The following is a 27,796-nucleotide window of genomic DNA, read 5'->3' as shown; positions in this document are numbered from 1 at the left end:
CACCGCCTCGGGTGCCGCAGCGGGGGATTAGCGCCTCAAAACTGCACTGAACGCCCATAGTGAGGCGCAAAAACCCTCCATTAGTGCCCGCCGCCGTCTGGGCCCGGGGCAACCGAATTTTCGTCGGGCGCAGCGGCATTAACGCCAGCGCAAAATTTCGGGCGCTAAAGCCCTGGCGGACCCACAACCGAATTTCTAGGCCAGGGTGTTAGTTCCAGCATTGAGAACGAAACAGCAGCGCTGGTGTCAAATCAGCGTGACATCACGATCTACCTATTCTATATATTTCTGGCACATGCTCCCAGCGACGATGCCAACGCCCTCACCAAGATGGCGTCCAGCACCAGAAGAGTGCGCATGTGGCTTGGATGCCATTTTCGATCCAAAATGGTACCCGTGGTGCCCAAACAACAGGCGCTACACAAATGAATTTTTAGCCCCTTATGTTTTAATTATTTACATACTTTGGGTCTATTTAAGCGAGGTAATATTCTATAGGTTACTTGGGTGGGAAGATGACCTCCTCCAAAGCCAATACTCTTCTTTAACCATTCCCTAGACGCAAGAGTGGCCCAGAGTAACTATACGCATCTATATAGCAGTGCTCTGTACCTGCTCTGATCATGAACTTGCCATTTGCAAAATTATAGCTATATAAGCATTTTTGGAGTCTGTAGTGTATGTGCCTTTAAGAGCCCCATGTGTGCTGTAATGCCGGTAATGGCCACTCGGGCTATATAAGCCTGTATATTGTGTTATATCCGTTAGTACCCCTCCAGGCTTTGCTTAGTAAACACATATGAACCAACTCCTGTCTTCAGTGTCTCTATCAACACACAGACACGACAGTGGCGACGAAGTGGAAACGGACTTACCTGCAATTCAGCAGCACCTCAAGGACATCGATTCCTCGGGCGTCCAGAAGACTCATGAAAGTGAAAGAAGCTGTGGTTTCACCAGCTAGCCAAGCTGGTGGCAGGTGCTGCGCTAATCCTTCCTGGGCGTCAGGCTGGGGCTCCAGCGGCTGGCTCTACAGCTGGGACAAGCAGCGAAATCGGAGGCAAGCAATAACAGACGGGGAGGGAGCACTCGGGAGACGGCCGGCGCTGCAAGCAGGTCGGCGTTCAGACCTCGAGAGAAAGTCCGGCGGGAACGAGTCTCCAACTATAAAGAAAAAAAGAAAAAAAAAAAGAACGGAAACCGCGGGAAACAGCGTTGTCATCGGCAGCAGCGGCGGGAAAGCGCGGGAAGCACCATATCTTTTCTAAGATGCCTAAGTCTGGCAATATTGATGCTTTTGATAGCGAAATAGAGGATTGGACCACATATGTGGAAAGAGTAGAGGTATATTGCACTGCAAATGGAATAGAAGATGAAAAAAAAGCTTCAGTACTGCTGAATTTAATGGACGCAAAGGCATACGGGCTGTTACGAAATTTAATCACTCCAGCCAAACCAAAGGACAAGGATTTTAAAGAAATTGTTGATACCCTGCAGGAGCACTTAAACCCAACACCGCTGCTGATAGTGGAACGATTCAAATTCTTCAAGAGAAATCAACACAAGAATGAAAGTAACGCTGATTACCTCACCGAATTAAGAAAGCGATCAAAACACTGCCAATTCGGGGCAGGACTAGCAGATTATCTTCGAGACAAATTCGTCTGCGGTCTCTTAAGTGAAGGAACACAGAAAAGGCTGCTTTCTGAAAAAGATTTAACACTGGACAAGGCTTTCAGTATGGCTGTATCATACGAAGCAGCAGCAAGAGGAGCTGCAGAGATACAACAAAAGATACAGGACTTCGGCACCCATGAAATGACACAGGGTTTCGAAAGATGTTATCGCTGCGGCAGATCCACCCATAACCACAGGGACTGCTGGTTCAAGGACAAAGCATGCAGGCAATGCGGAAAGATTGGACACATTGCACGGGTATGCCGATCTGGACAAAATAAATCCACAGACAGGAAAAAGAAAATCAATAAAGAAAAGTACAGAAAGGTACAAATGTTGACGGACAGTAGCTCCGAAGACCAGAAGAGCAATAGCGACTCCGAAAACAAGAGACTAAGCTGTCTCAAATTACATAATGTACTTGCCAAAGATGATTACCAGATCATTTGGGTTACCCTCACGATAGCAGGGTCCCCAGTTAAAATGGAGCTAGATACAGGATCAGCTCTGACCGTAATAAATTGACGGGATTACGAGAGGCTATTTCCGCATATACCTTTAAAAGACACATCCATTATCTTAAAAACATATACGGGGCAGAAAGTATACCCCAAAGGAAAAATAAGGGTGCCTGTTTTATACAACGGCAAGGAAATACAAAAGTTGTATTTATACATTCTACAAGATGGTGGCCCACCGCTGTTAGGACGTGAATGGATCAGGAAAATACGTTTAGACTGGCACTCCATTCAGGCACTGACGGTGACCAGTAAGAGAAAAAACAATGATGACATCATACCTGAACGATTAAAAGACATCTTGGCCAACGCCAAAGAAGTGTTTCAAGAGAAACTAGGAACCTTGAAAGGCATCACCGCCTCAATAAAAGTGGAAGATGCAGCAATTCCCAAGTTTTTTAAAGCAAGACCACTGCCATACGCAATTCGTCCAGCAGTCGAGGCAGAGCTGAAGAACTTGGAAAATGCAGGCGTATTATCCAAAATAGATTGGAGCGAGTGGGCAACACCCATCGTTCCAGTCATGAAGAAAGCATTGAATAATAATAAATCTGAAGAACAGAGAAAAATTCGCATCTGTAGAGACTTCAAGGTGACGGTAAACCCGGTCCTTCACATGGTACAGTATCCTCTTCCGAGGATAGAAGATATTTTCGCCTCACTATCCGGAGGGAAACGTTTCACCAAAATTGACTTGGCACAGGCATATCTACAGATGGAGGTTGAAGCGGCCTCTAAAAAATATCTCACGATAAATACACACAAAGGTCTGTACCAGTACAATCGACTAGTTTTCGGAGTAGCATCCGCTCCAGCTATCTGGCAAAGAGCTATGGAGCAAGTCCTCCAAGGGATTCCGGGGACTCAATGCTACCTAGACGACATTCTTGTAACAGGAGAAAATGACAACGAGCACCTTGCCAATTTGGAGCAGGTGCTCACTAGGCTGAGAGAACGGGGCCTACGAGCAAATCGCCCCAAGTCCGAATTTTTCCAAAATCAAATATCATATTGTGGCCACATAATAAATAAGGAAGGGTTGCATATGTCACCTGAAAAAATTGAAGCGGTCATAAAAGCCCCAGCACCTGAAAATGTTTCACAATTAAGGTTGTTCCTGGGATTAATAAATTACTATCATAAATTTTTACCGAACTTATCAACTCTTCTACACCCTCTTAATGAACTGCTACAAACAGGAGTAATTTGGAAATGGAACGAAGACTGTAAACGTGCCTTCCATAAATGCAAAGACTTAATCACATCCGAAGAAGTTTTGGCTCATTACAACCCATCGCTGCCAATCAGACTGGCGTGCGATGCATCCCCTTACGGCATAGGAGCAGTATTATCGCATAAATTCCCTGATGGCTCGGAACGGCCGATAGCTTTTGCGTCACGCTCATTGAACTCAGCTGAGCGTAACTATGCCCAGATCGACAGGGAAGCACTCAGCCTGGTATGGGGAGTGAAGAAATTCAACCATTACCTACACGGACAAAAATTTACCTTGTTGACTGACCATCAACCCCTCATCTCCATATTCAACCCTAAAAAGGGTGTTCCCATTATGACAGCGCAAAGGCTACAGAGGTGGTCCCTTTTTCTAGGGGCACACCAATACAACATAGAATACAAAGGATCAAAACAGCATGGGAATGCTGACGGTTTATCGCACCTACCGTTGCCAACGTTAGAAGAGGCACCTACAGTAGACCCAGTGGAGATGTTCCACTCTACCATAGTGGAATGTCTACCAGTAACAAATTCTGCCATTGAAAGGGAGACGAGAAATGACCCGACTCTCTCACGGGTCTATGATTTAACAGTGAAGGGATGGCCAGCACATGGCGAACCACTGTTGCCAGCATTCTCGCAAAGAAGAGAACAGCTGTCAGTGTGCCGAGGAACCTTGATGTGTGGATCCAGAGTGGTGATTCCACCCAAACTCCAGGATAAAGTGCTAAAGGAGCTTCACGAGGGGCATCTGGGTGGAATGAAAATGAAGAACCTAGCCAGGGCGTTTGTATGGTGGCCCGGTATCGATGGAGACATCGAAGAAATGACCAAGAGCTGCCTAGGATGCCAGAAGGTCCAAAACGCTCCACCACAAGCCCCTCTACATCCATGGGAGTGGCCCTCATCTCCCTGGCAAAGGGTACACATCGACTTTGCTGGTCCATTTATGGACTCAATGTTCTTAATCGTGGTTGATGCACACTCCAAGTGGCCGGAGGTAATAAAGATGTCCTCCACCACCACGGAAAAAACCATCACAGTATTAAGAACCATATTTGCCAGGAATGGGCTGCCGGAACAGATCTGTTCTGATAATGGACCGCAATTTGTGTCCGAAGAATTCGGGAAGTTCTTAAAAAACAATGGGGTTAAGCACTACACGTCCGCCCCATACCATCCCGCCACCAATGGATTGGCTGAAAGGTTTTTCCAGACCTTCAAGAAGGCCATAAAGGCCATGGGTAATGAAGACATAAAACTTCAGCACAAGGTGGATAACTTCTTATTCGCATACAGGAATGCAACACATACGGTTACCAACCAAACTCCCGCCATGATGTTCTTCAATAGAAACCTAAGATGCCGGCTGGATTTGGTCAAGCCCAACATCAGAAGGGACGTGGAGAACCGGCAGTTTCAAGGCATGAATGAAAGGCCAACTAGAACCTTCCAGATAGGTCAACAAGTTTTGGCCCGGGACTACCGTACCGAGAAATGGCAGCCTGGAACTATCTGCACATGACTAGGACCACTGATGTATACCGTGGACATCGGAGAAAGCATAATAAGGCGCCATGTTGACCAAATCATAGAGTCATCCGAAAAGGGACAACCTACACCACAACTCTATACGCCTAACGATGAAGTAGAGATACCCATATCTACCTCCGATCCGTGATACTGGAACCCGATGAACCCGACACTGGCATTCAAGCCGAATCAACCTTGCCAAAAGAACCTACTACACCACCAGAAACTACTACACCACTGAGGTGTTATCCGGACCGAGTCAGGAAGCCTCCAGAGAGACTGACTTATGATTAATTAACTACAGCAATGTATATATTATTTTTCTTATAATATGTAATTAATAATTACTTAAAATATGATGTACTGGTTAGCTAAAAGGGGAGGAATTGTAGTGTATGTGCCTTTAAGAGCCCCAGGTGTGCTGTAATGTCGGTAATGGCCACTCGGGCTATATAAGCCTGTATATTGTGTTATATCTGTTAGTACCCCTCCAGACTTTGCTTAGTAAACACCTATGAACCAACTCCTGTCTTCAGTGTCTCTATCAACACACGGACACTACAGAGTCAACTTTAATTTATCTCAAAATGTTATTTTGTTGGCTGACCTCGTTTTAAAGTGAAATAAAGATGTAAGAGCATTTTGCAAACATTAAAACTACTTGGAATAACCTATGCTGGCGAATGGATTTATTTCCAATAAATTCAACTCATGTTCACAGTGTACAGACTACAGCTTTGACAAGATTCCTATCATGAAGGCAAAAGCAAGTACAGGACAAGAGGCACTTGCGTCATCAAGCAATACAGTGGTGTCTCATGTACAATCCACTATATTATGGATTGTGCCAACCCATTTAATGTCCTAAGCGAAAGGCTCCACAAACTTTCTTCCAAATTCAAATCAAGAAAACATTTAGATTATCTATGCAACTTTCTATCCTACAGTATTCATTGTTGGCCGATTGCCGTCAATACATGATATTTTCATAATTCCAGCAGGTCGGGAACCATCATATTTCACACAGTATTCGACCATCTGTACCTGTACTTATACTTCTAATAAAGTAGTGGTGAACTTTTTTTTCAGGCTGGAGGGAAGTATACAAAAGAAATACAGTGGTGTTCCCCAGGGGTCGGTATTGGGACCACTGCTCTTTTTTGACATATTTTAATGCCCTGGACATGGGTATACAGGGCACAATTTCAAAGTTTACAGATGACAAAAAATTGAAAACGTAGTAAACAGTGAGAAGGATAGTAACAGACTTCAGAAGGACATACACTGACTGGTGAAATGGGCAGTCACATGGCAGATGCAATTTAAGCAGAGGAGTGTGAAGTGATGTATTTTGGTAGGAAGAATGAGAGGAAATATAAACAAAATGGTACAATGCTAAAGGGGGTGCAAGAACAGAGGGACCTGCAGGTGTATATTTCTTTGAAGGTGACAGAGCAAGTTGAGCAGGCTGTTGAAAAGGATATGGGATCCTTGGCTTCATAAACAGAGGCATTGAGTACATAAGAACACAGGAGCTGGAGTCGGCCATTTGGCCCTTCAAGCCTGCTCCGCCATTCAACAACATCATGGCTGATCTTCTACCTCAACTCCACCTTCCCGCACTATCCCCATATCTCTTAATTCCCAAAACTTTATCAACCTCTGTCTTGAATATAATCAACAACTGAGCATCCACAGCTCTCTGGGGTAGAAAATTCCAACGATTCACAACCCTTTGAGTGAAGAAATTTCTCCTCATCTCAGTCCTAAATGGCCTACCCCTTATTCTGTGACTGTGACCTCGTGTTCTAGATTCCCCAGCCAGGGAAAACATTTTCCCAGCATTAATCCTATCAAGCCTCTTAAGATCACCTCTGCTACTTCTAAACTCTAAGGAATATAGGCCTAGTCTACTCAATCTCTCTTCATAGGGCAATCCCCAGCGTAGTGAACCTTTGCTGCACTCCCTCTAAGGCAAGTATGTCTTTCCTTAGGTAGGGAGACCAGAACTGTACACGGTACACCAGGTGTGGCCTCACCAATGCCCCGTATAATTGTAGTAAGACTTCTTTACTCTTATACTCTAATCCCTTTGTAACAAAAGCTAACATACCATTTGCTTTCCTAATTGCTTGCTGTACAAGCATGTTAACTTTCTGTGATTCATGTACAAGGACACCCATGTCCCTCTGAGTGCAAACATTTCCCAGTCTCTCACCATTCAAAAAATATTCTGCTTTTTTGTTTTCCTACCAAAGTGGATAACTTCATACTTTCGCACATTGTATTCCAGTTACCATGTTCTTGCCCACTCAGTCAACCTGTCTATATCTCTCTGCAGCCTCTTTGTGTCCTCCTCACAGCTTACTTTCCCACCTAACTTTGTATCATCAGCAAACTTGGATACATTACACTCAGTCCCTTCATCTAAGTCATTAATATAGATTGTAAATAGCTGAGGCCCAAGCACTGATCCTTGCAGTATCCCGCTAGTTACAGCCTGCCAACCTGAAAAAGTACCGTTTATTCCTACTCTCTGTTTTCTGTCCATTAACCAATCCTAAATCCATGCTAATATATTACCCCCAATACCATGAGTTCTAATTTTGTGTAATAACATCTTGTGTGGCTTTGAATACTTTTTGAAAATCCAAATACACTATATCCACTGGTTCCCCCCTTATCCACCCTGCTAGTTACATCGTCATCCCTAATAATAGATTCTAGCCTTTTGCCTACTACTGATGTCAGGGTAATTGACCTATAGTTCCCCATTTTTTTTCTTCCTCCTTTCTTAAATAACGGGGTTATGTTTGCTACCTTCCAATCCTGGGGGACTGTTCTAGAATCTAGGGAATTCTGGAAGATTAATACCAGTGCATCCACTATCTCTGCAGCTCCTTCTTTTAACACCCTAGGATGCAGGTTGTCAGGTCCAGGGGATTTGTCGCTGCCTAGTTCCATTAATTTCTCCAGTGCTATGTCTTTACTTATACTGACTTCTTTAAGTTCCTCATTCTCTCTAGACCCTTGGTTCCCCATTATTTCCAGAATGTTTTTTGTGTCTTCTACCGTGAAGACAGATACAAAGTATTTGTTTAATGTCTTTGCCATTTCCTTATTGCCCATTATAATTTCTCCTGTCTCTGCCTTTAATGGGCCCACATTTACTTTCACTAATATCTTCCTATTTACATACCTATAGAAACATTTACAATCTGTTTTTATGTCTCTTGCTAATTTACTCTCATATTTTTTTTTCTCTTTCCACGTCAATCTCTTGGTCCTCCTTTGCTGAATTCTAAAATCCTCCCAATCCTCAGACATACTACTCTTTTTGGCAACATTATAAGCCTCTTCCTTTGATCTAATACTATCTTTAACTTCTCTTGTTAGCCACGGTTGGACCACTTTTCCTGTGGGGTTTTTGTGCCTTAAAGGAATGTATAATTGTTGTAAATTATGTATTAATTCTTCAAATGCTAGCCATTGCTTGTCTACCATCATACCTTTTAATGTAGTTTCCCAATCTACCTTATCCAACTCGCTCCTCATACCTACATAGTTTGCTTTGTTTAGATTGAAGACCCTAGTTTCAGATTTAACTAAATCACTTTCAAATTCAATATAAAATTCTATCATATTATGGTCACTCTTCCCTAAAGGCCCCATTACTATAAGGTTATTAATTACCCCTTTCTCATTGCACAATACTAGATCTAAAATAGCCTGTTCTCTAGTTGGTTCCTCAACATACTGATCTAGAAAACTATATTGTATACATAACAAATGCAAGGAAGTTATGCTAAACCTTTATAAATCACTGGTTAGGCTCCAGCTGGAGTATTATGTTCACATCTGCGCACCACACTTTAGGAAGGATAGGCCAAGGCCTTAGAGAGGGTGCAGAGAAGGGTTACTAGAATGGTACCAGGGATATGGGTCTTACATAGAAACATAGAGATAGGAACAGGAGTAGGCCATTCGGCCCTTCGAGCCTGCTCCGCCATTCAATGAGATCATGGCTGATCTTCGTCTGAGATCATAGCTGATCTTACCAGTTCAGTACCCCGTCCCCGCCTTTTCTCCGTAACCCTTAATCCCCTTAGCCGTCAGAAATATATCCAATTCTCTCTTGAAAATATTTATTGAATTAGCCTTCACAGCCCTCTGTGGCAGGGAATTCCACAGGCTCACCACTCTTTGAGTGAAGAAATTCTTCCTCATCTCTGTTTTAAATGATTTGCCCGCTATTTTTAGACTGTGGCCCCTGGTTCTGTGCTCCCCGGCCATTGGAAACATTCTCTCTGAATTCAGCCTGTCCAGGCCTGCCATAATTTTATGTGGAGAGATTAGAGAAGCTGGGGTAGTCTCCTTAGTGCAGAGAAGGTTAAGGGGAGATTTGATAGAGGTGTTCAAAATCCTGAAAAGGTTTTGATAAAGTAAATAAGGAGAAACTGTTTCCACTGGCAGAAGGGTCGGTAACCAGAGGACACAGATTTAAGGTAATTGGCAAAAGGGCGAGATGAGGTGAATTTTTTTCATGCAGCAAGTTGTTATGATCTGGAATGCTCTGCCTGAAAGGGTGGTGGAAGCAAATTTAATAAAAACTTTCAAAAGGGAGTTGGATAACTACTTAAATGGGAAAAAAATTGCAGGGCTATGGGAAAAGGGCATGCGAATTGGACAGCTCTTTCAAAGAACCGGCACAGGCATGGTGGGCCGAATTGCCTCCTTTTGTGCTGTATCATTCTATGACAATCCTCTTTTTTTGCTCAGTCAGGTGTCCAACATGCATCGAAACACATCACCATGCTTAACCAAGCTACTGAGAAATCCACACAGGTAGAATTTGTTTTCTGATTTAAAAAAAAATTCATTTATGGGATGTGGGCGTCACTGGGAAGGCCAGCATTTATTGTCCATCCTTAATTGCCCTTCAGAAGGTGGTGGTGAGCCGCCTTCTTGAACCGCTGCAGTCCGTGTGGTGAAGGTACTCCCACAGTGCTGTTAGGTAGGGAGTTCCAGGATTTTGACCCAGCGACGATGAAGGATCGGCAATATACTTCTAAGTCAGGATGGTGTGTGACTTGGAGGGGAACTTGGAGGTGATGGTGTTCCCAAGCACCTGCTGCCCTTGTCCTTCTAGGTGGAAGAGGTCGCGGGTTTGGAAGGTGCTGCCGAAGAGGCCTTGGCGAGTTGCTGCAGTGCATCTTGTAGATGGTACACACTGCAGCCACAGTACGCCGGTGGTGGAGGGAGTGAATGTTTAAGGTGGTGGATGATGTGCCAATCAAGCGGGCTGCTTTGTCTTGGATGGTGTCGAGCTTCTTGAGTGTTGTTGGAGCTGTACTCATCCAGGCAAACGGAGAGTAGTCCATCACACTCCTTACTTGTGCCTTGTAAATGGTGGAAAGGCTTTGGGGAGTCAGGAGATGAGATACTTGCACCAGAATACCTAGCCTCTGACCTACTCTTGTTGCCACAGTATTTATGTGGCTGGTCCAGTTAAGTTTCTGGTCAATGGTGTCCCCCAGAATGTTGATGGCGGGGGATTCGACGATGGTAATGCCGTTGAATGTCAAGGGGAGGTGGTTAGGCTCTCATTTGTTGATGATCGTCATTGCCTGGCACTTCTGTGGCGCGAATGTTATCTGCCACTTATCAGCCGAAGCCTGAACGTTGTCCAGGTCTTGTTGCATGCAGGCATGGACTGCTTCATTATCTGTGCACACTTTCTGCTTGTAGGGACAAACCTACTTGCTCAAGTCTAGAGGGCTTAGGTACAGATTGGCACAAGCTAAGCTTTAGGGACCCCAAAGCATATCCAGGAATACTGCAGGAGTTTTACCAGCTAATACCATACAACTTGCCAACACAAGGTGCTGGTAAACTTCCCTCCACTTGCCCAAGTAAGGACACCCTACCCATTAACTCATTGATGTACAGGATTATTTTGGAGCAGAGGCAGAGAAATCCCAGTCCCTAGTGACAGCTGTACCCCTCCATGTCCCACTAATGAGCCAGAATGGCTAGTCAATCATCAACAGTGTACTGGAGTATTGTGAATCTGTCTAGTTCGGGTATTAGATTACTGAGCCTGCCACAGAGGATTGACTTGGTTCCAATCTTCCATTGCCAAGTGTGTCATCTTAATCCCAAAGAGACATTACTTACCTCCCTGCCAAAGAAAGTAATAATAAACACAAGTTAATCAAACACCTGGCAAGTGTGGGCTTGAGCCCTTGCTAGGTCAAACACCTGGCAAGTGTGGGCTTGAGCTCTTGCTAGGTGAACAGCAGATACAAGGAAAGGAGTGCCTTAATTCTTTCAGAAATACCTGGAACAGACTCAGACTATCCCTTATGATACCATCCAACACATCATTGAATTTCGATTTAAATTTTTCAGTAAAATCAGTCCTTGAATTTTTATTTCTGTAAAGAGAACAAATCCTTTTCCTTCCTAATATCTGTCAAAGACATTGTAAAAAATAAAATAGAAAAAGACAAAACTTTCCACAGGCCATACCAGTAGATGTAGAGGAGATGTGGTTGGACCCTTAGCAGAAATTTTTTCCCAGAATCCTCTTCTAACATAATGCACCGTAGTTCCAGCAATGTTAAATGCTCCTGGATGTTCAATCTTCCAGTCACTGTTAATGGAATGTTTGCTGGCATCTCGGAGAGCTACAAGAAGTATTAACATTTTAGAAGATAAACATTTAATAACAGACTGAAAAGATGGAAACACTAAGAATAACTGAAGTGCGGTACAATTTGATTACCACAAAAGTACATATTTGTTAATATTGTTAAAGTAAATAATTTGTGATGTGAACAGACAAGTCCTTCCAAGCAGCTACATAAATTGGAAGGTGGTTAGGAACGTTTTTCCCCCTTCTTCTCTTCTTTACATTTATGGCTTGAAAACAATACATGATCTGAGGTTGAAATCAATGGAAATAAAAATCAGGAGAGATGTAAAACGGGCTGCCGACTCGCTAGCACCCATTTTACACTATCGCACAAAGTCAAGACCTACTCCTAAGTGTTTTTATAATTATGCGACTGTTCATTAACTGCTACCTATAAATACACATATAATAAGACAATATATATAATAAGGCAGTATTTCCAAACCCTACGGGTGACTACGCGCTGTGTATCCACCTGTAGGGACATTGGAAATGCTGGTGTCAGGCATGCACTCAGCAGGCCAGGCAGCACAAGAAAGCTCTTGACAGATCCTCCGGCTGCGCTGGAGCAGGGCCTCTGCAGGTGGAGAGTTCTGTTTTTTGGAGACCCTCCGCCCGCAGAAAACACTTACAATTCTTGCGCCTGCTTTTACCAGGATAAGAGTTGAAAAAAGTTTTTTTTTTAAATTTCCACTGATTTATCATTTAAAAATATTTAAAGGCAAGTTTATTTTTAGCCCCGTTAAAAACTAATTATTTTTTTCAAAAATTTAAATTTTTGTTTAAAAGAGTTAATTTATGTAATTTCAAGTCATTTTAAAAATGTGATTTAAAAAAAAAAAATTATTTGAAGTTTTACTATGTTTTGGGGGTGATCTCTATTCATGGCTTTCCATTTCCTGCTTTTTTCCAGTTCTGACGAAAGGTCTTCGACCTGAAACATTAATTCTGTTTCTCTCTCCACGGATGCTGCCTGGCCTGCTGAGTTTTTCCAGCGTTTTCTGTTGCTATTTCATAAATGTATATATTGTCAAGCTAAATGTCTTTTGAAACCACTTTACTCCCTGCATTATGTTAAATAACATTACAAGTATGGTTGACCTTCAAATTTGAATCAGTGAGAATTAAACTGATTCAGATTTATCTTCTGGGGGAAATACACAAGACAAAGTGAAATGAGTTCAAATGGCTTTTTTCTTTAAGAAAATGGTAACGTTTTACCATTTTTTTGTCTTTGATGACTTTGTGTTTACAGTTGTAAGTAACAGGAAATAATTTTTTAGTTTCACGAAGAAAAGTTTATCTTTCTAAATTTATGTGCCGTGGATATGTCAGATTTCAATGGCAATTTATTGCAAATGTTTTAGTTTCCTGTGCAGCCTGGGGAGAGGAGCTTTGCATGTAAGGTGCTCATTGACTTGGCAGCCATTGAGTGGTATAACTCTGAGAAAACTGTTTCCTCAGTCTAGGGAGGTACTTTGGTGTGTTTCCCCCTGTATAAACCATCATTATTATTCATATAGAAAGCAATCAGATTTGGAAAGTCAAATTAAAGGAGGGGGTGTCTGATAAATACAGCCATAGTTTGACAGTACAGTTTACAGCACATTGCAAAAGCCTGGTTGCAGGGTCTTTATGGTTTTGCCACATGATTGATTGACACCGTGGGTAGATGTTTTCTATTTGATTCAGCTCAATGATCCCGAGTCTGTACGTTCGGGATACCCATACACTATTTCATGCTGATACTGGAGCAGTTTAAACTTACGTGAGATCATCACTATCTGATTGCAAAATTTGTACCTTTACTAAATTTAAGTATGCATTTCCAGACTGGAGGCTTTAAATTACTGATCATATGTATACGAGAAGTCATTTTATCCTGTGCCAGCTCTAGGTTTTAAGTACTGTGCTCCATGTAAAACTCTCCAAATGCACTGTACACATTTAATTACATCCATTTCAATCAAATCCTCACTTTATTGTCTTACATGAAGTGAAAGCTATGCAGCAGTAATAAAGATTTGCTATGTTACTGAAAATAAATGACAAAGTCGAGTCTCCTCAGTGAATGCTGCTGTCTCCCCATTTTCATTTGATCCAAATTTCTGGATGTAATTAAAAAGAGGTTGTTGACAAGTATATCTTCAGTTAGGTATCGCTAGCAAAAGGAAGAAACAGCAAACAATAAAACATTGAAATGCAGACTCTGGTAGATAAAGATCTGTACAACAGTTAACTCATAACTTTCCTGTTAAGTAATAGAGGGGTTAAGAAGTTCTAAATATCTGAGTCTAACTTCAAAAACATTGGGCTGAATTTTGCCAGCACTCAAAGGGCAGGTTCGGAGGCGGATCCGCTGTCAAAATAGAAAAGATTGACAGTAGGTAGGGAACCCGCTGTCAACCCGCCTCCACACGAGTCTCCCAGTGTTGGGTCTGTCAGCGCTGAACAGACCCGACACCAAGTGGCGGGGGAGGCAACTGACATCATTAAATGGATTGTTAACATCCAATTAAGTGTTATTTTATGCCTACTTTTCAATTTTACATGCTCCCCCAAGGATTACCTGCTGCTCGGGGAACCCGTCAGCTCAGCATGTCGTGAGTGGATTCAGCATTGAATTATCTCATGACCTGACAGCTGCCAAAGTGGTATAAAAGAGCCCATGTTACAGCTGTTCACTTTCTAAGCTCAGAAACTGTTGGTTACTGCATATGGAAGACATATTGAGCTTTCTGCAGCTTGCAAGTATTTGGAGTCAACGCTCTATCCAGTGCCACCTCATTGGAACAACCTCTCTCACCAGTGACAGATCGCTTCTGTCATCTCAACCTCACCTGCCATCTATTCCATCAGCATTGTTGCCCTTGAAACTATCTCACCTTGGTCCTCAGAATCCCACCAAGATCAGCCCTAACACCAGCATCACCGGGAACAGCAGCAGCAACAACAACACCACCAGCCTTCTCCGCAATCAATTGATGCTGCACAGGGCACAGGGCATCAGCACCCGACCACATTGCTGCCCGGGGCGCCAGGGATGGCCTCACCTTGGCTAGATTTACTTCACTTGATGCTGCACACCCTGGATGCCACATGATGCGCCAGGTTGGCACCACCCCACACCAACACCATAAAGCAGCCCTACAATGCCCAAGCCATTCCTTTCACACTCATCACCATTGCGGGGTGGGGGGGAGGGGTACCCTTATGTCTCACCATTCACTGCAACTTACGAAGCCACTTCCAAAGGTGCACACACATCTGTCCAAGAGCGCAAAGTGCTGAAAATAAAGGTTTCAATGTTTGACAGTACATTGCCAGAAACTTCATATGAACATTGGCTAAACCACCCAAGTGTGTTTTTAGTCGGTATGCTTGCAGTAGGATGAGGGTGAGCGTGAGGGATGGCCAGTGAGATGGGGGAAGTGATAATGTAGATAGAGAGGGATGGGTGGAGGTGCAAGGTAAGTTGGTGTGAGTAAAGATGTGCAGGAGTAGGGTAGGGAAGGCAGAGTGATGGGGATGTGATGAGTGGCACATCTGGATGAGGTTGAGTATGGCTTGGCAGTAACGTTTCGTGATCGACTGAGATCATTGAAAAGCTTATGCCACTGCAGCCTGGTCCTCCTGATGACATCCCTGCTTGTGCTCTCCTATGCAATGTGCAACCAGGCTGCGTTGATCTCCTGCGGAGGTCTCTTCCGCCCATGGGAAGGGAAGAGAACCTCCCTGTGTACTGTGACTCCCTCCATAAGCATATGGAGGAAGTCATGGGAGAGCCTGGGTGCAGCCGGGCACCTTTGTGCAGTGCTTGTCAGTGTTTGCAGCACCTCAATGCTGTAGAACACTGTCAGCCAAACTGTCAAAATGAATTTGGACATGGCCCCTTTAAGGGAACCGGCTGATGACGCGTCATCAAATATCATCAGACCCGCTTCCTTTAAATTGGCGGGAACTTTGCAGGGCGGATTTAACAAGCCCTATTAACATAAAATCACTTGGAGAATGCGGGCAGCAGTAGGCAGCGGGCTGGAACCGCGACTCCAAGCCCGGCCGCCCCGGTCGGCGAAATCGCGGCCATTATGTGGGGTGGTACAATAATAATATATTCACAAGCTTAAAGGCTGCTTTACTGTTAGTGACTTTTTGTTCATGTTCATCTGAGCAAAGAAACTATTGTGAAATGTTCCAGGTTGCATACCCACTTTGAGATTGCATACTTCAACAGAAATATGGACACGTTACCTTTGTATCACTTCCTGTTTTAGAGACTGGCAACCGAATGGTGAATTGTTGCCCCTCCTCCAGTTTGTTACTTATTCCTTTATAAAAATGATGATTGTAAAGTAAGAACAAATGGCTTCAACAGAATATTACAAGAAGTGATGTAACTTAATTTCCTGTGGAAGATTACTGGCATCACCATAATTTCCACAAAAACAAAGTTAGCTACATAGAACCTGACACACAAATTCGGCAAAATAATTTTAACTTTTGTGTTAGGAATTCTGGAATAATTAAAATTATACCAACATTAGTAAAGTCACATTGATGCCAAAACACTCAACAGAACAAGGAACAACCTAATTGTATTAGCTTAGAGTTATTGAAAATAAAGTGAAGGGAAGTCCAGGGCAATAATTTTTTTCTCCAAAGTTCTCCCTCAATATCCATTTGGAACTATACCCAATCATGAGTTGGCACCTTTAGAGGAGGGAGGGTGAGAAGAGTCAACTGGCAAAAAATTGACATTGAGGGTATACTTTGAAATAATGTACTTCCCCTGGACTTTCCTTCCTTTTAAAAGGAGAAAATATAGGTAGGTAAGCTCCAGACAACAATGATTTACCAAGGTAACTGTGAGCTGGTTTTTCTTCAACAACTCTAATCCTCCTTGCTCCTGCAGGTATAACCAGAGCTTCGACATAGCCTGTAAACAAAAAACACAAACATAATAAATCTTTTTGATATATATCAATGACCTGGACTTGGTATAAGTGGCATAACTTTGCAGATGGCACAAACCTTGGATATGTAGTAAACTGTGAGGAGGAAAGTAGCAGATTTCAGGAGGACTGGTGAAATGGATGGACACATGGGAGATGATTAGTAAATTATTAGTAAAAAAAATAGTTCCTCCTTTGCCAATGTCCCTATTTTTCCCGATATCCCAGGGAGGTTTTTTGTGTCTTCCTTCGTAAAGACTGACCCAAAGTATGCATTTAGTTGATCTGCCATTTCCTTATTTCCCATTATATATTCCCCCGTATCTGACTGCAATGGACCAACTTTGGTTTTCACCAGTCTTTTCCTTTTGATATACTTATAAAAGCTTTTGGAGTTAGTTTTTATATTTTCCGCCAGCTTGTTTTCGTAAGCTATTTTGCCCCTCTTGATTATGCCCTTTGCCCTCCTTTGCTCTATCTTAAACTGTTCCCAATCTTCCGCTCTGGCGCTTTTTTTGGCTATTTTATACGCCCTATCTTTGGATTTTATGCTGTCTCTAATTTCCCCTGTTATCCACGGTTGAGTCACCTTTTTAGATTTCCTTTTATGCCAGATTGGTATAAACAATTTTTGCAATTTTGTCATTCTATCTTTAAATGTTTGCCATTGTTTATCTACCTCCAGTCCTCCCAGGAACGTTGTCCAATCAGACCTACTCAGTTCCCGTCTCATGGCATCATAATTCCCCTTGTTTAAATTCAGGACCTTAGTCTCTGAGTCAATTTCTTCGCTCTCCATTTCGAGTGAGAAATCGATCATGTTATGATCGCTCTGACCCAAGGGTCCCCGTACAACAAGATTACTGATTAGTCCCTTCTCATTGCACAGTACCCAGTCCAATACAAAGCTAGGTGGGAATGTAAGTTGTGAGGAGGATGCAAAGAGGCTTCAAGGGGATATAGACAGGCTAAATGAGTGGGCAAGAACATGGTAAATGGAATAAAATGTGGAGAAATGTGAAGTTATCCACTTTGGTAGGAAAAATAGAAAAGTAGAGTATTTTTTAAATGGTGCGAGATTGGGAAATGTTGGTGTTCAGAGGGACCTGGGTGTCCTTGTACACGAATCACTGAAAGTTAACATGCCGGTACAGCAGGCAATTAGGAAAGCAAATGGTATATTGGCCTTTATTACAAGAGGATTTGAGTATAAGAGTAAAGACGTCTTACTGCAATTATATAGGGCCCTGGTGAGACTACACCTGGAGTATTGTGTACAGTTCTGGTCTCCTTACCTAAGGAAGGATATACTTGCCATAGAGGGAGTGCAACAAAGGTTCACCAGACTGATTCCTGGGATGTAGGGATTGTCCTATGAGGAGAGATTGAGTAGACTAGGCCTATATTCTCTAGAGTTTAGAAGAATGAGAGGTGATCTCATTGAAATATACAAAATTCTTACAGGACTTGACAGGGTAGATGCAGGGAGGATGCTTCCCCTGGTTGGGGAGTCTAGAACCAGGGGTCACAGTCTCAGAATAAGGGGTTGGCCATTTAGGACTGAGATGAGGAGAAATTTCTTCACTCAGAGGGTGGTGAATCTTTGGAATTCTCTACCCGAGGGCTGTGGAGGCGCAGTCGTTGAATATATTCAGGACAGAGATCGATAGACTTTTGGATATTAAGGGAATCAAGGGATATGGAGATAGTGCAGGAATGTGGAATTGAGGTAGAAAATCAGCCATAATCTTATTGAATGGCGGAGCAGGCTCGAGGGGCCAAATGGCCTACTCCTGCTCCTATTTCTTATGTTCTTATGAAATTTAATGCAGAGAAGTAAGGAATTAAGGACCAATAGAGGAGTTATTATGCTGCTGTGTATATATTATAGGCCACAATTAGGGGAAGAAGATATAGGAGCACATTTTCAGGCAAACTGCAGAAAGATGTAAGAAATTTAGAGTAGTGATAATGGGGGACTTCAATTATCCTAATATAGACTGGGAAAAAGACTGGGAAAATAACAGTGTAAAGGGCAAAGAGGGGTAAAAATTCCTGAAATGTGTACAACAGATCTTTCTTCAACAGTATATTTCGAGTCCAAAGAGGAAGGAAGCAGCACTGGATCTAGTTCTGGGGAATGAAGTGGGGCAAGTGGAGCATGTTTCAGTGATCATAATATCAAGTTTAGAATAGTTATGGAAAAGTGCAAGGAACAATCAAATGAAAATACTCAACTGGAGGAGGGCTAATTTCAGTGAGTCAAAAAGGGATCTGGCCCAGGTAGACTGGAAGCAAAGATTGGCAGGTAAAACAGTAAATGAGCAATTCAAAGAGGAGATAGTTCAGGTACAGGCACATTCCCACGAGGGGGAAAGGAAGGGCATCCAAACTAGAGCTACCTGGGTGACGAAAGATAGAGAGCTTAAAAATAACAGAAAAAGGAGGCTTATGATAAATGTCAAGCTCATAATACAGTAGAGAACCAAGCAGAATACAGAAAGTACAGAGGAGAACTGTACAAAATTTGTAAAGAATACTGTTCATTTACCAGTTTAATGTTCAGTAAACGTGCCTGTTGCTTTCCAACCTGAACTAAGTTTATATATTCATCATCCTATTCGGGACAAGGAGATCACATGGCCCCATGTGATATGTAGTGTCCGTGTGTTGATAAAGACACTGAAGACAGGAGTTGGTTCATAGGTATTTACTAAGCAAAGTCTGCGGGGGGGTTCTAACGGATATACACAATACACAGGCTTATATAGCCCGAGTGGCAATCACCAGCACCACAACACACCTGGGGCTCTTAAAGGCACATACACGACAATTCCTCCCCTTTTAGCTAACCAGTACATCATATTTTAAGTAATTATTAATTTACATGTTATAAGCAAAATAATATACATTGCTGTAGTTAATTAATTATAAGTCAGTCTCTCAGGAGGCTTCCTGACTCGGTCCGGATAACGCCTCGGGGGTGTAGTAGTTTCTGGTGGTGTAGTAGGTTCTTCTGGCAAGGCTGATTCGGCTTGAATGCCAGTGTCGGGTTCATCAGGTTCCAGTATCACTGGATCGGAGGTAGATATGGGTATCTCTACTTCATCGTTAGATGTATAGAGTTGTGGTGTAGGTTGTCCCTTTTCGGATGACTTTATGATTTGGTCAGCATGGCGCCTTATTATGCTTTCTCCGATGTCCACGGTATACATCAGTGGTCCTAGTCGTGTGCAGATAGTTCCAGGCTGCCATTTCTCGGTACGGTAGTCCCGAGCCAAAACTTGTTGACCTATCTGGAAGGTTCTAGTTGGCCTTTCATTCATGCCTTGAAACTGCCGGTTCTCCACGTCCCTTCTGATGTTGGGCTTGACCAAATCCAGCCGGCATCTTAGGTTTCTATTGAAGAACATCATGGCGGGAGTTTGGTTGGTAACCATATGTGTTGCATTCCTGTATGCGAATAAGAAGTTATCCACCTTGTGCTGAAGTTTTATGTCTTCATTACCCATGGCCTTTATGGCCTTCTTGAAGGTCTGGACAAACCTTTCAGCCAATCCATTGGTGGCGGGATGGTATGGGGCGGACGTGTAGTGCTTAACCCCATTGTTTTTTAAGAACTTTCTGAATTCTTCGGACACAAATTGCGGTCCATTATCAGAACAGATCTGTTCCGGCAGCCCATTCCTGGCAAATATGGTCCTTAATACTGTGATGGTTTTTTCCGTGGTGGTGGAGGACATCTTTATTACTTCCGGCCACTTGGAGTGTGCATCAACCGCGATTAAGGACATTGAGTCCATAAATGGACCAGCAAAGTCGATGTGTACCCTTTGCCAGGGAGATGAGGGCCACTCCCATGGATGTAGAGGGGCTTGTGGTGGAGCGTTTTGGACCTTCTGGCATCCTTGGCAGCTCTTGGTCATTCTTCGATGTCTCCATCGATACCTGGCCACCATACAAACGCCCTGGTTAGGTTCTTCATTTTCACTCCACCCAGATGCCCCTCGTGAAGCTCCTTTAGCACTTTATCCTGGAGTTTGGGTGGAATCACCACTCTGGATCCACACATCAAGGTTCCTCGGCACACTGACAGCTGTTCTCTTCTTTGCGAGAATGCTGGCAACAGTGGTTCGCCATGTGCTGGCCATCCCTTCACTGTTAAATCGTAGACCCGTGAAAGAGTCAGGTCATTTCTCGTTTCCCTTTCAATGGCAGAATTTGTTACTGGTAGACATTCCACTATGGTACAGTGGAACACCTCCATTGGGTCTACTGTAGGTGCCTCTTCTACCGTTGGCAACGGTAGGTGCGATAAACCGTCAGCATTCCCATGCTGTTTTGACCCTTTGTATTCTATGTTGTATTGGTGTGCCCCTAGAAAAAGGGACCACCTCTGTAGCCATTGCGCTGTCATAATGGGAACACCCTTTTTAGGGTTGAATATGGAGATGAGGGGTTGATGGTCAGTCAACAAGGTAAATTTTTGTCCATGTAGGTAATGGTTGAATTTCTTTACTCCCCATACCAGGCTGAGTGCTTCCCTGTCGATTTGGGCATATTTACGCTCAGCTGAGTTCAATGAGCGTGACGCAAAAGCTATCGGCCGTTCCGAGCCATCAGGGAATTTATGCGATAATACTGCTCCTATGCCGTAAGGGGATGCATCGCACGCCAGTCTGATGGCAGTGATGGGTTGTAATGAGCCAAAACTTCTTTGGATGTGATTAAGTCTTTGCATTTATGGAAGGCACTTTTGCAGTCTTCGTTCCATTTCCAAATTACTCCTGTTTGTAGCAGTTCATTAAGAGGGTGTAGAAGAGTTGATAAGTTCGGTAAAAATTTATGATAGTCATTTATTAATCCCAGGAACTACCTTAATTGTGAAACATTTTCAGGTGCTGGGGCTTTTATGACCGCCTCAATTTTTTCAGGTGACTTATGCAACCCTTCCTTATTTATTATGTGGCCACAATATGATACACACCTGCTCTAAATTGGCAAGGTGCTCGTTGTCGTTTTCTCCTGTTACAAGGATGTCGTCTAGGTAGCATTGAGTCCCTGGAATCCCTTGCAGGACTTGCTCCATAGCTCTTTGCCAGATAGCTGGAGCGGATGCTACTGCGAAAACCAGTCGATTGTACTGGTACAGACCTTTGTGTGTATTTATCGTGAGATATTTTTTAGAGGCCTCTTCAACCTCCATCTGTAGATATGCCTGTGCCAAGTCAATATTGGTGAAACGTTTCCCTCCGGATAGTGAGGCGAAAATATCTTCTATCCTCGGAAGAGGATACTGTACCGTGTGAAGGACCGGGTTTACAGTCACCTTGAAGTCTCCACAGATGCGAATTTTTCTCTGTTCTTCAGATTTCTCATTCTTCAATGCTTTCTTCATGACTGGGACGATGGGTGTTGCCCACTCGCTCCAATCTATTTTAGATAATACGCCTGCCTTTTCCAAATTCTCCAGCTCTGCCTCGACTGCTGAACGAATTGCGTATGGCACCAGTCTTGCCTTAAAAAACTTGGGAATTGCTGCATCTTCCACTTTTATTGAGGCGGTGATGCCTTTCAAGGTTCCTAGTTTCTCTTGAAACACTTCCTTGGCGTTGGCCAAGATGTCTTTTAATCGTTCAGATATGACGTCATCGTCCTTTTTTTCCTTACTGGTCACCGTCAGTGCCTGAATGGAGTGCCAGTCTAAACGTATTTTTCTGATCCATTCACGTCCCAACAGCGGTGGACCACCATCTTGTAGAACGTATAAATACAACTTCTGTATTTCCTTGCCGTTGTATACAACAGGCACCTTTATTTTTCCTTTGGGGTATACTTTCTGCCCCGTATATGTTTTCAAGATAATGGATGTGTCTTTTAAAGGTATATGCGGAAATAGCCGCTCGTAATCCCGTCGATTTATGACGGTCAGAGCTGATCCTGTATCTAGCTCCATTTTCACTGGGGACCCTGCTATTGTGAGGGTAACCCAAATGGTCTGGTAATCTTCTTTGGCAATTACATTATGTAATTTGAGAGAGCTTAGTCTCTTGTTCCCGGAGTCGCTATCGCTCTTCTGGTCTTCGGAGCTACTGTCCGTCATCATTTGTACCTTTCTGTGCTTTTCCTTATTGATTCTTTTCCTGTTAGTGGATTTTTTGTTTTCAGATCGGCACACACATGGAATGTGTCCCATCTTTCCGCATCGCCTGCATGCTTTTTCCTTGAACCAGCAGTCCCTCTGGTCATGGGTGGATCTGCCGCAGCGATAACATCTCTCGAAACCCCGTGTCATTTCATGGGTGCCGAAGTCCTGTGGCCTTTGCTGTATCTCTGCAGCTCCTATTGCACTGAAAGCCTTGTCTAGTGTTAAATTTTTCTCAGAAGATAGCTTTTTTTGTGTTTCTACACTTAGGGGATCGCAGACGAATTTGTCTCGCAGAGAATCTGCCAGTCCCGCCTCGAATTGGCAGTGTAGGGTATCAACAATCTCCTTAAAATTCTTGTCCATCGGTTCGGCTGGAGTGATTAAGTTTCGTAACAGCTTGTATGTCTTTGCGCCCATTAGATCCAGAAGTACTGAAGCTTTTTTTTCATCTTCTATTCCATTTGCGGTGCAATATACCTCCACTCTTTCCACGTATGTGGTCCAATCCTCTATTTCGTTATCAAAAACATCAATATTGCCAAAATTAGGCATCTTAGAAAAGATATGGCGCTTCCCGCGCTTTTTTCTTTTCTGTAGAAAAGATATGGCGTTTCCCGCGCTTTCCCACCGCTGCTGCCGATGACAACGCTGTTTACTGCGGTTTCCGTTTGTTTTATTTTTTAATTTATTGTTGGAGACTCGTTCCCGCCGGAGTTTCTCTCCAGGTCTGAACGCTGACCTGCTTGCCGTGCCGGCCGTCTCCCGAGTGTTCCCTCCCAGTCCGTTATTGCTTGCCTCCGATTTCGCTGCCTGTCTCAGCTGTAGAGCCAGCCGCTGGAGCCCCAGCCTGACGCTCAGGAAGGATTAGCGCAGTACCTGCCACCAGCTTGGCCAGCTGGTGAAACCACAGCTTCTCTCACTTCCTTGAGTCTTCAGGACGCCCGAGGAATCGATGCCCTTGAGGTGCTGCCGAATTGCAGGTAAGTCCGTTTCCACTTCGTCGCCACTGTAGTGTCCGTGTGTTGATAAAGACACTGAAGACAGGAGTTGGTTCATAGGTATTTACTAAGCAAAGTCTGGGGGGGGGGTTCTAACAGATATACACAATACACAGGCTTATATAGCCCGAGTGGCAATCACCGGCACCACAGCACACCTGGGGCTCTTAAAGGCACATACACGACATGATATATTCCAGTAAGGTGGAGGACAGTGGCAAGGGTTCTCTGATCCCCAGGTATCACTGCATTTACCTACATATTGGGCAGATAAGGGCACACTCTGCTTTGCGAGGCTGGCATACCAGTATTGGCATCTGTCGCTGAACCCAAAGACATATTTGGTGTAAAAACCCAAAAATGTGCCAGTGACCTCCATCACCAGTAATGAAGAGCATGATTCTGGAGGATAGAGGCAGTGTTATTTCACTGCACATTGGCAAGGTAACAATTTAACAGAAGTCAAGGATGAGAACATGTCATATGATCCATTGAAGCTCATCCCTGCAGTACCCTAACCATCCCATTATAGTATGCAGCTGCATTTCACAGATTACCTTGCCGGTGACAAACATTTAGCACTTGGAGAAAAATCAATACTTCCTAATATCTGCTTGAAATTTCCTTTCCACCAACTTAAACTTAATCTTCTGGCCCTGAAGTAATATCCTGGGCTCACTTTAGCAATACCATGGCCTGGAGTTTACACTGTTTTTTTGGCGCAATTCGACCGAAAATCGGCATAACCGGCGCAAAAGATTGCGGAATTTTAAGCACAAATTGCGTTCAGCACAAATTGAGTTTCCGCTAGTTTTAAAAACATCACACTAGAAGCTGGCCCTGCCCACAAACTGGCCATGCCCCCCAGGGTGAATTAATCACCATTGGGAGTTTCCGCCAATTGGGCTCGTTTACGGGCCTTTGAGGAGGCTCTAAAAATTAAGCTGGATCTTTTGGATGCATGGACACTAATAGGTATATTTTTAAAGGTTTTGAACGTAATATTACTGAGGAACTGACTACTGGACACCAATATAACTAGAAAATAGTTTTGTATATTTTTGTAAAAGTAATTTTCAGTAATTTAAAATCAGGTTACTCACAGGTGGTGAATTGACACCGTGATTAAAAATGCTTAATTTTTGTGATAAACCCATTTTTAGCTGTATTAGCTAAACTTTACAAAGTTACCACTCTTAAATATATCAAGGACTATCTTTAAAGCGAATTTTTTTTTTAATGACTTTTTAAAACTCTGCCCGATTGCACTGGTTTCAGGGCAGATTTTGCGTTCAGTGATATGCAAATGAATTTGAGCAGAAACTCGGGGGGGGAAAAAACTTGTCAAAATGGCTGTAACTTTGGGCACAATTTGCGCTGGAATCGCCGATTGCGATCAAAGTGGAACCGCTACCCCATATTCTACTGTAAGAAATGACCAATCAGAAATCTATGGCATGAGCTTACTGAACCAATCTAGTACCTTGTGCCCGAGACTTCAGTCAGATGGACACTACAAACAAATTCTAATATACTAGTGGATCTCCCACGCATTGTTTATTGACAAATATATTGGGGCACTCCAGGCCATAGTATCGCAAATGCATTATTCCTGGTCACTCATGCCAGTTACATAAATTGCTCTCCCACCATTGCCCTTCTTTGTTATATCATAAGTGGCACTATAACAGAAAAACTAATATACACAAAATATAGGAAGAAAGAAAGAACTTGCATTTATCTCGCACCTTTAACAACCTCAGGATATCCCAAAGTGCTTTACAGCCAATTACGTACTTTTGTGAAGTGGAGTCATTGTTGTAATGCAGCCGCCAAATTACGCACAGCAAGATCCCACAAACAGCAATGTGAAAATTACCAGATAATGTGTTTTAGGTGTTAGTTGAGCAATGAATATTGGCCAGGACACTGGAGAGATCTCCCCTGCCCTTCTTTGAAATAGTGCCATGGGACCTTTTATGTCCACCGGAGGGGGCAGATAGGGCCTTGGTTTAACATCTCATCCGAAAGACAGCACCTCCAGTACTGTAGTGTCAGTCTGGATTATGTGCTCAAGTCTCTGGAGTGGGACTTGAACCCACAACCTTCTGACTCAGAGGCAAGAATGCTACCACTATATACTTAGAAATATATTTTAATATATGCAACTATATATATAAACTAATTCAATCAAATTATATAATTGTATAAACTACAACTAATAGCTGATGTAATATCAATTATAAATATGGCCCAATGCTTACAAGAAGCTCATTATTTATAGCAATGTAATTGTACATAATTAAGAATGATTATCTACTAAATAACTTATGAATAAATACCTATTTCATAAAATGTATTATGAAATATAAATATATAATCACAGATTGTTATAAGTTTATTTTAAATATTAATTCTCATACACATATAAATATAGAAACCATTAAATATATTTCATTTAAAGATGTGAGCTGCTAAATAGCTTGCTTGCATTTCCTTCTTACTCTCTATTTACATATATTTAATCATTCAATCAATTTCTCATAACATATTTCTCTTGATTAAAGAAATCAAGGAAGTAATAAGAAAAAGTGAAATCAGCACAGGAGCCGATTGTTATCTTTTTGAATTTCTTCTTCTTGAATTATGACCAGAAAAAGGAGCAAACATGAGGATTGGGAGCAGTTTAGGATTCAGCAACGGAGGACAAAGGGATTAATTAAGAGGGGGAAAATAGAGTATGAGAGTAAGCTTGTAGGGAACATAAAAAATGACTGTAAAAGCTTCTATAGATATGTGAAGAGAAAAAGATTGGTGAAGTCAAGCGTAGGTCCCTTGCAGTCAGAATCAGGGGAATTTATAATGGGGAACAAAGACATGGCAGACCAATTAAATACATATTTTGGTTCTGTCTTCACAAAGGAGGACACAAACAAACTCCCAGAGATGTTGGGGAACATAGGGTCTAATGAGAGGGAGGAACTGAATGAAATCAGTTTTTGTAGGGAAATGGTGTTAGGGAAATTGACGGGATTGAAGGCTGATAAATCCCCAGGGCCTGATAATCTACATCCTAGGGTACTTAAGGAAGTGGCCTGAGAAATAGTAGATGCATTGCTGGTCATCTTCCAAAATTCGATAGACTCTGGAACAGTTCCCATGGATTGGAGGGTAGCTAATGTAACCCCACTATTTAAAAAAGATGGTAGAGAAAAAACAGGGAATTATAGACCGGTAAGCCTGACATCGGTAGTGGGGAAAATGCTACAGTCCATTATAAAAGATGTAATAGCAGAGCACTTGGAAAACAGTGACAGGACAAAGTCAACATGGATTTACAAAAGGTAAATCATGCTTGACTAATCTACTGGAAATTTTTCAGGATGTAACTGGTAGAATAGAAAAGGGAGAGCCAGTGGATGTGGTGTATTTGGACTTTCAGAAGGCTTTCGATAAGGTCCCGCATAAGAGACTAGTGTGCAAAGTTAAAGCACATGGGATTGGGGGTAAGGTACTGACTTGGATAGAAAACTGGTTGGCAGACAGGAAGCAAAGAGTGGGAATGAACGGGTCTTTTTCCGAGTGGAAGGCAGTGACTAGTGGGGTACCACAGGGATCATTGCTAGGACCCCAGTTATTCACAATATATATTAATGATCAAGACGAGGGAACTAGATGTAATATCTCCAAGTTTGCAGATGACACAAAGCTGGGTGGGCGTGTGTGCTGTGAGGAGGATGCAGAGAAACTCCAGTACGATTTGGACAGGTTGGGCGATTGGGCAGATGCAGTATAATGTGGATAAATGCGAGGTTATCCACTTTGGTGGCAAAAACAGGAAGGCAGATTATTATCTGAACGGCAATAGATTGGGAAAAGGGGAAGTGCAACGAGACCTGGGTGTCCTTGTGCACCAGTCGCTGAAAGTAAGCATGCAGGTGCAGCTGGCGGTTAAGAAGACAAATGGTATGCTGGCCTTCATAGCGAGAGGATTCGAGTACAGGAGCGAGGATGTCTTGCTGCAGTTGTACAGGGCC

The 27,796-nt window shown here is 42.9% G+C and overlaps 1 protein-coding gene across 1 annotated transcript in view; it reads right to left on the bottom strand.

Annotated features, from left to right (window-relative positions):
* LOC147124270 (A disintegrin and metalloproteinase with thrombospondin motifs 19-like) overlaps nt 1–27,796 on the bottom strand; it is a 719,202-nt gene that overhangs the window by 166,295 nt on the left and 525,111 nt on the right. Inside the window, exons 16-17 of the mRNA XM_085984458.1 lie at nt 16,517–16,597; nt 11,496–11,653 (exon numbers count right to left, since the gene is read on the bottom strand). Coding sequence (XP_085840584.1) covers nt 11,496–11,653; nt 16,517–16,597 — 239 coding nt within the window. The remainder of the gene's footprint in view (nt 1–11,495; nt 11,654–16,516; nt 16,598–27,796) is intronic.

The sequence above is a fragment of the Somniosus microcephalus genome, chromosome 1, assembly GCF_052327205.1.
Source record: "Somniosus microcephalus isolate GS21.2 chromosome 1, FLI_Smic_1.0, whole genome shotgun sequence".
Classification (NCBI taxonomy): Eukaryota; Metazoa; Chordata; class Chondrichthyes; order Squaliformes; family Somniosidae; genus Somniosus; species Somniosus microcephalus.
Note: the sequence above shows the minus strand (reverse complement) of the source record. Positions and strands in the feature narration are given on the sequence as shown.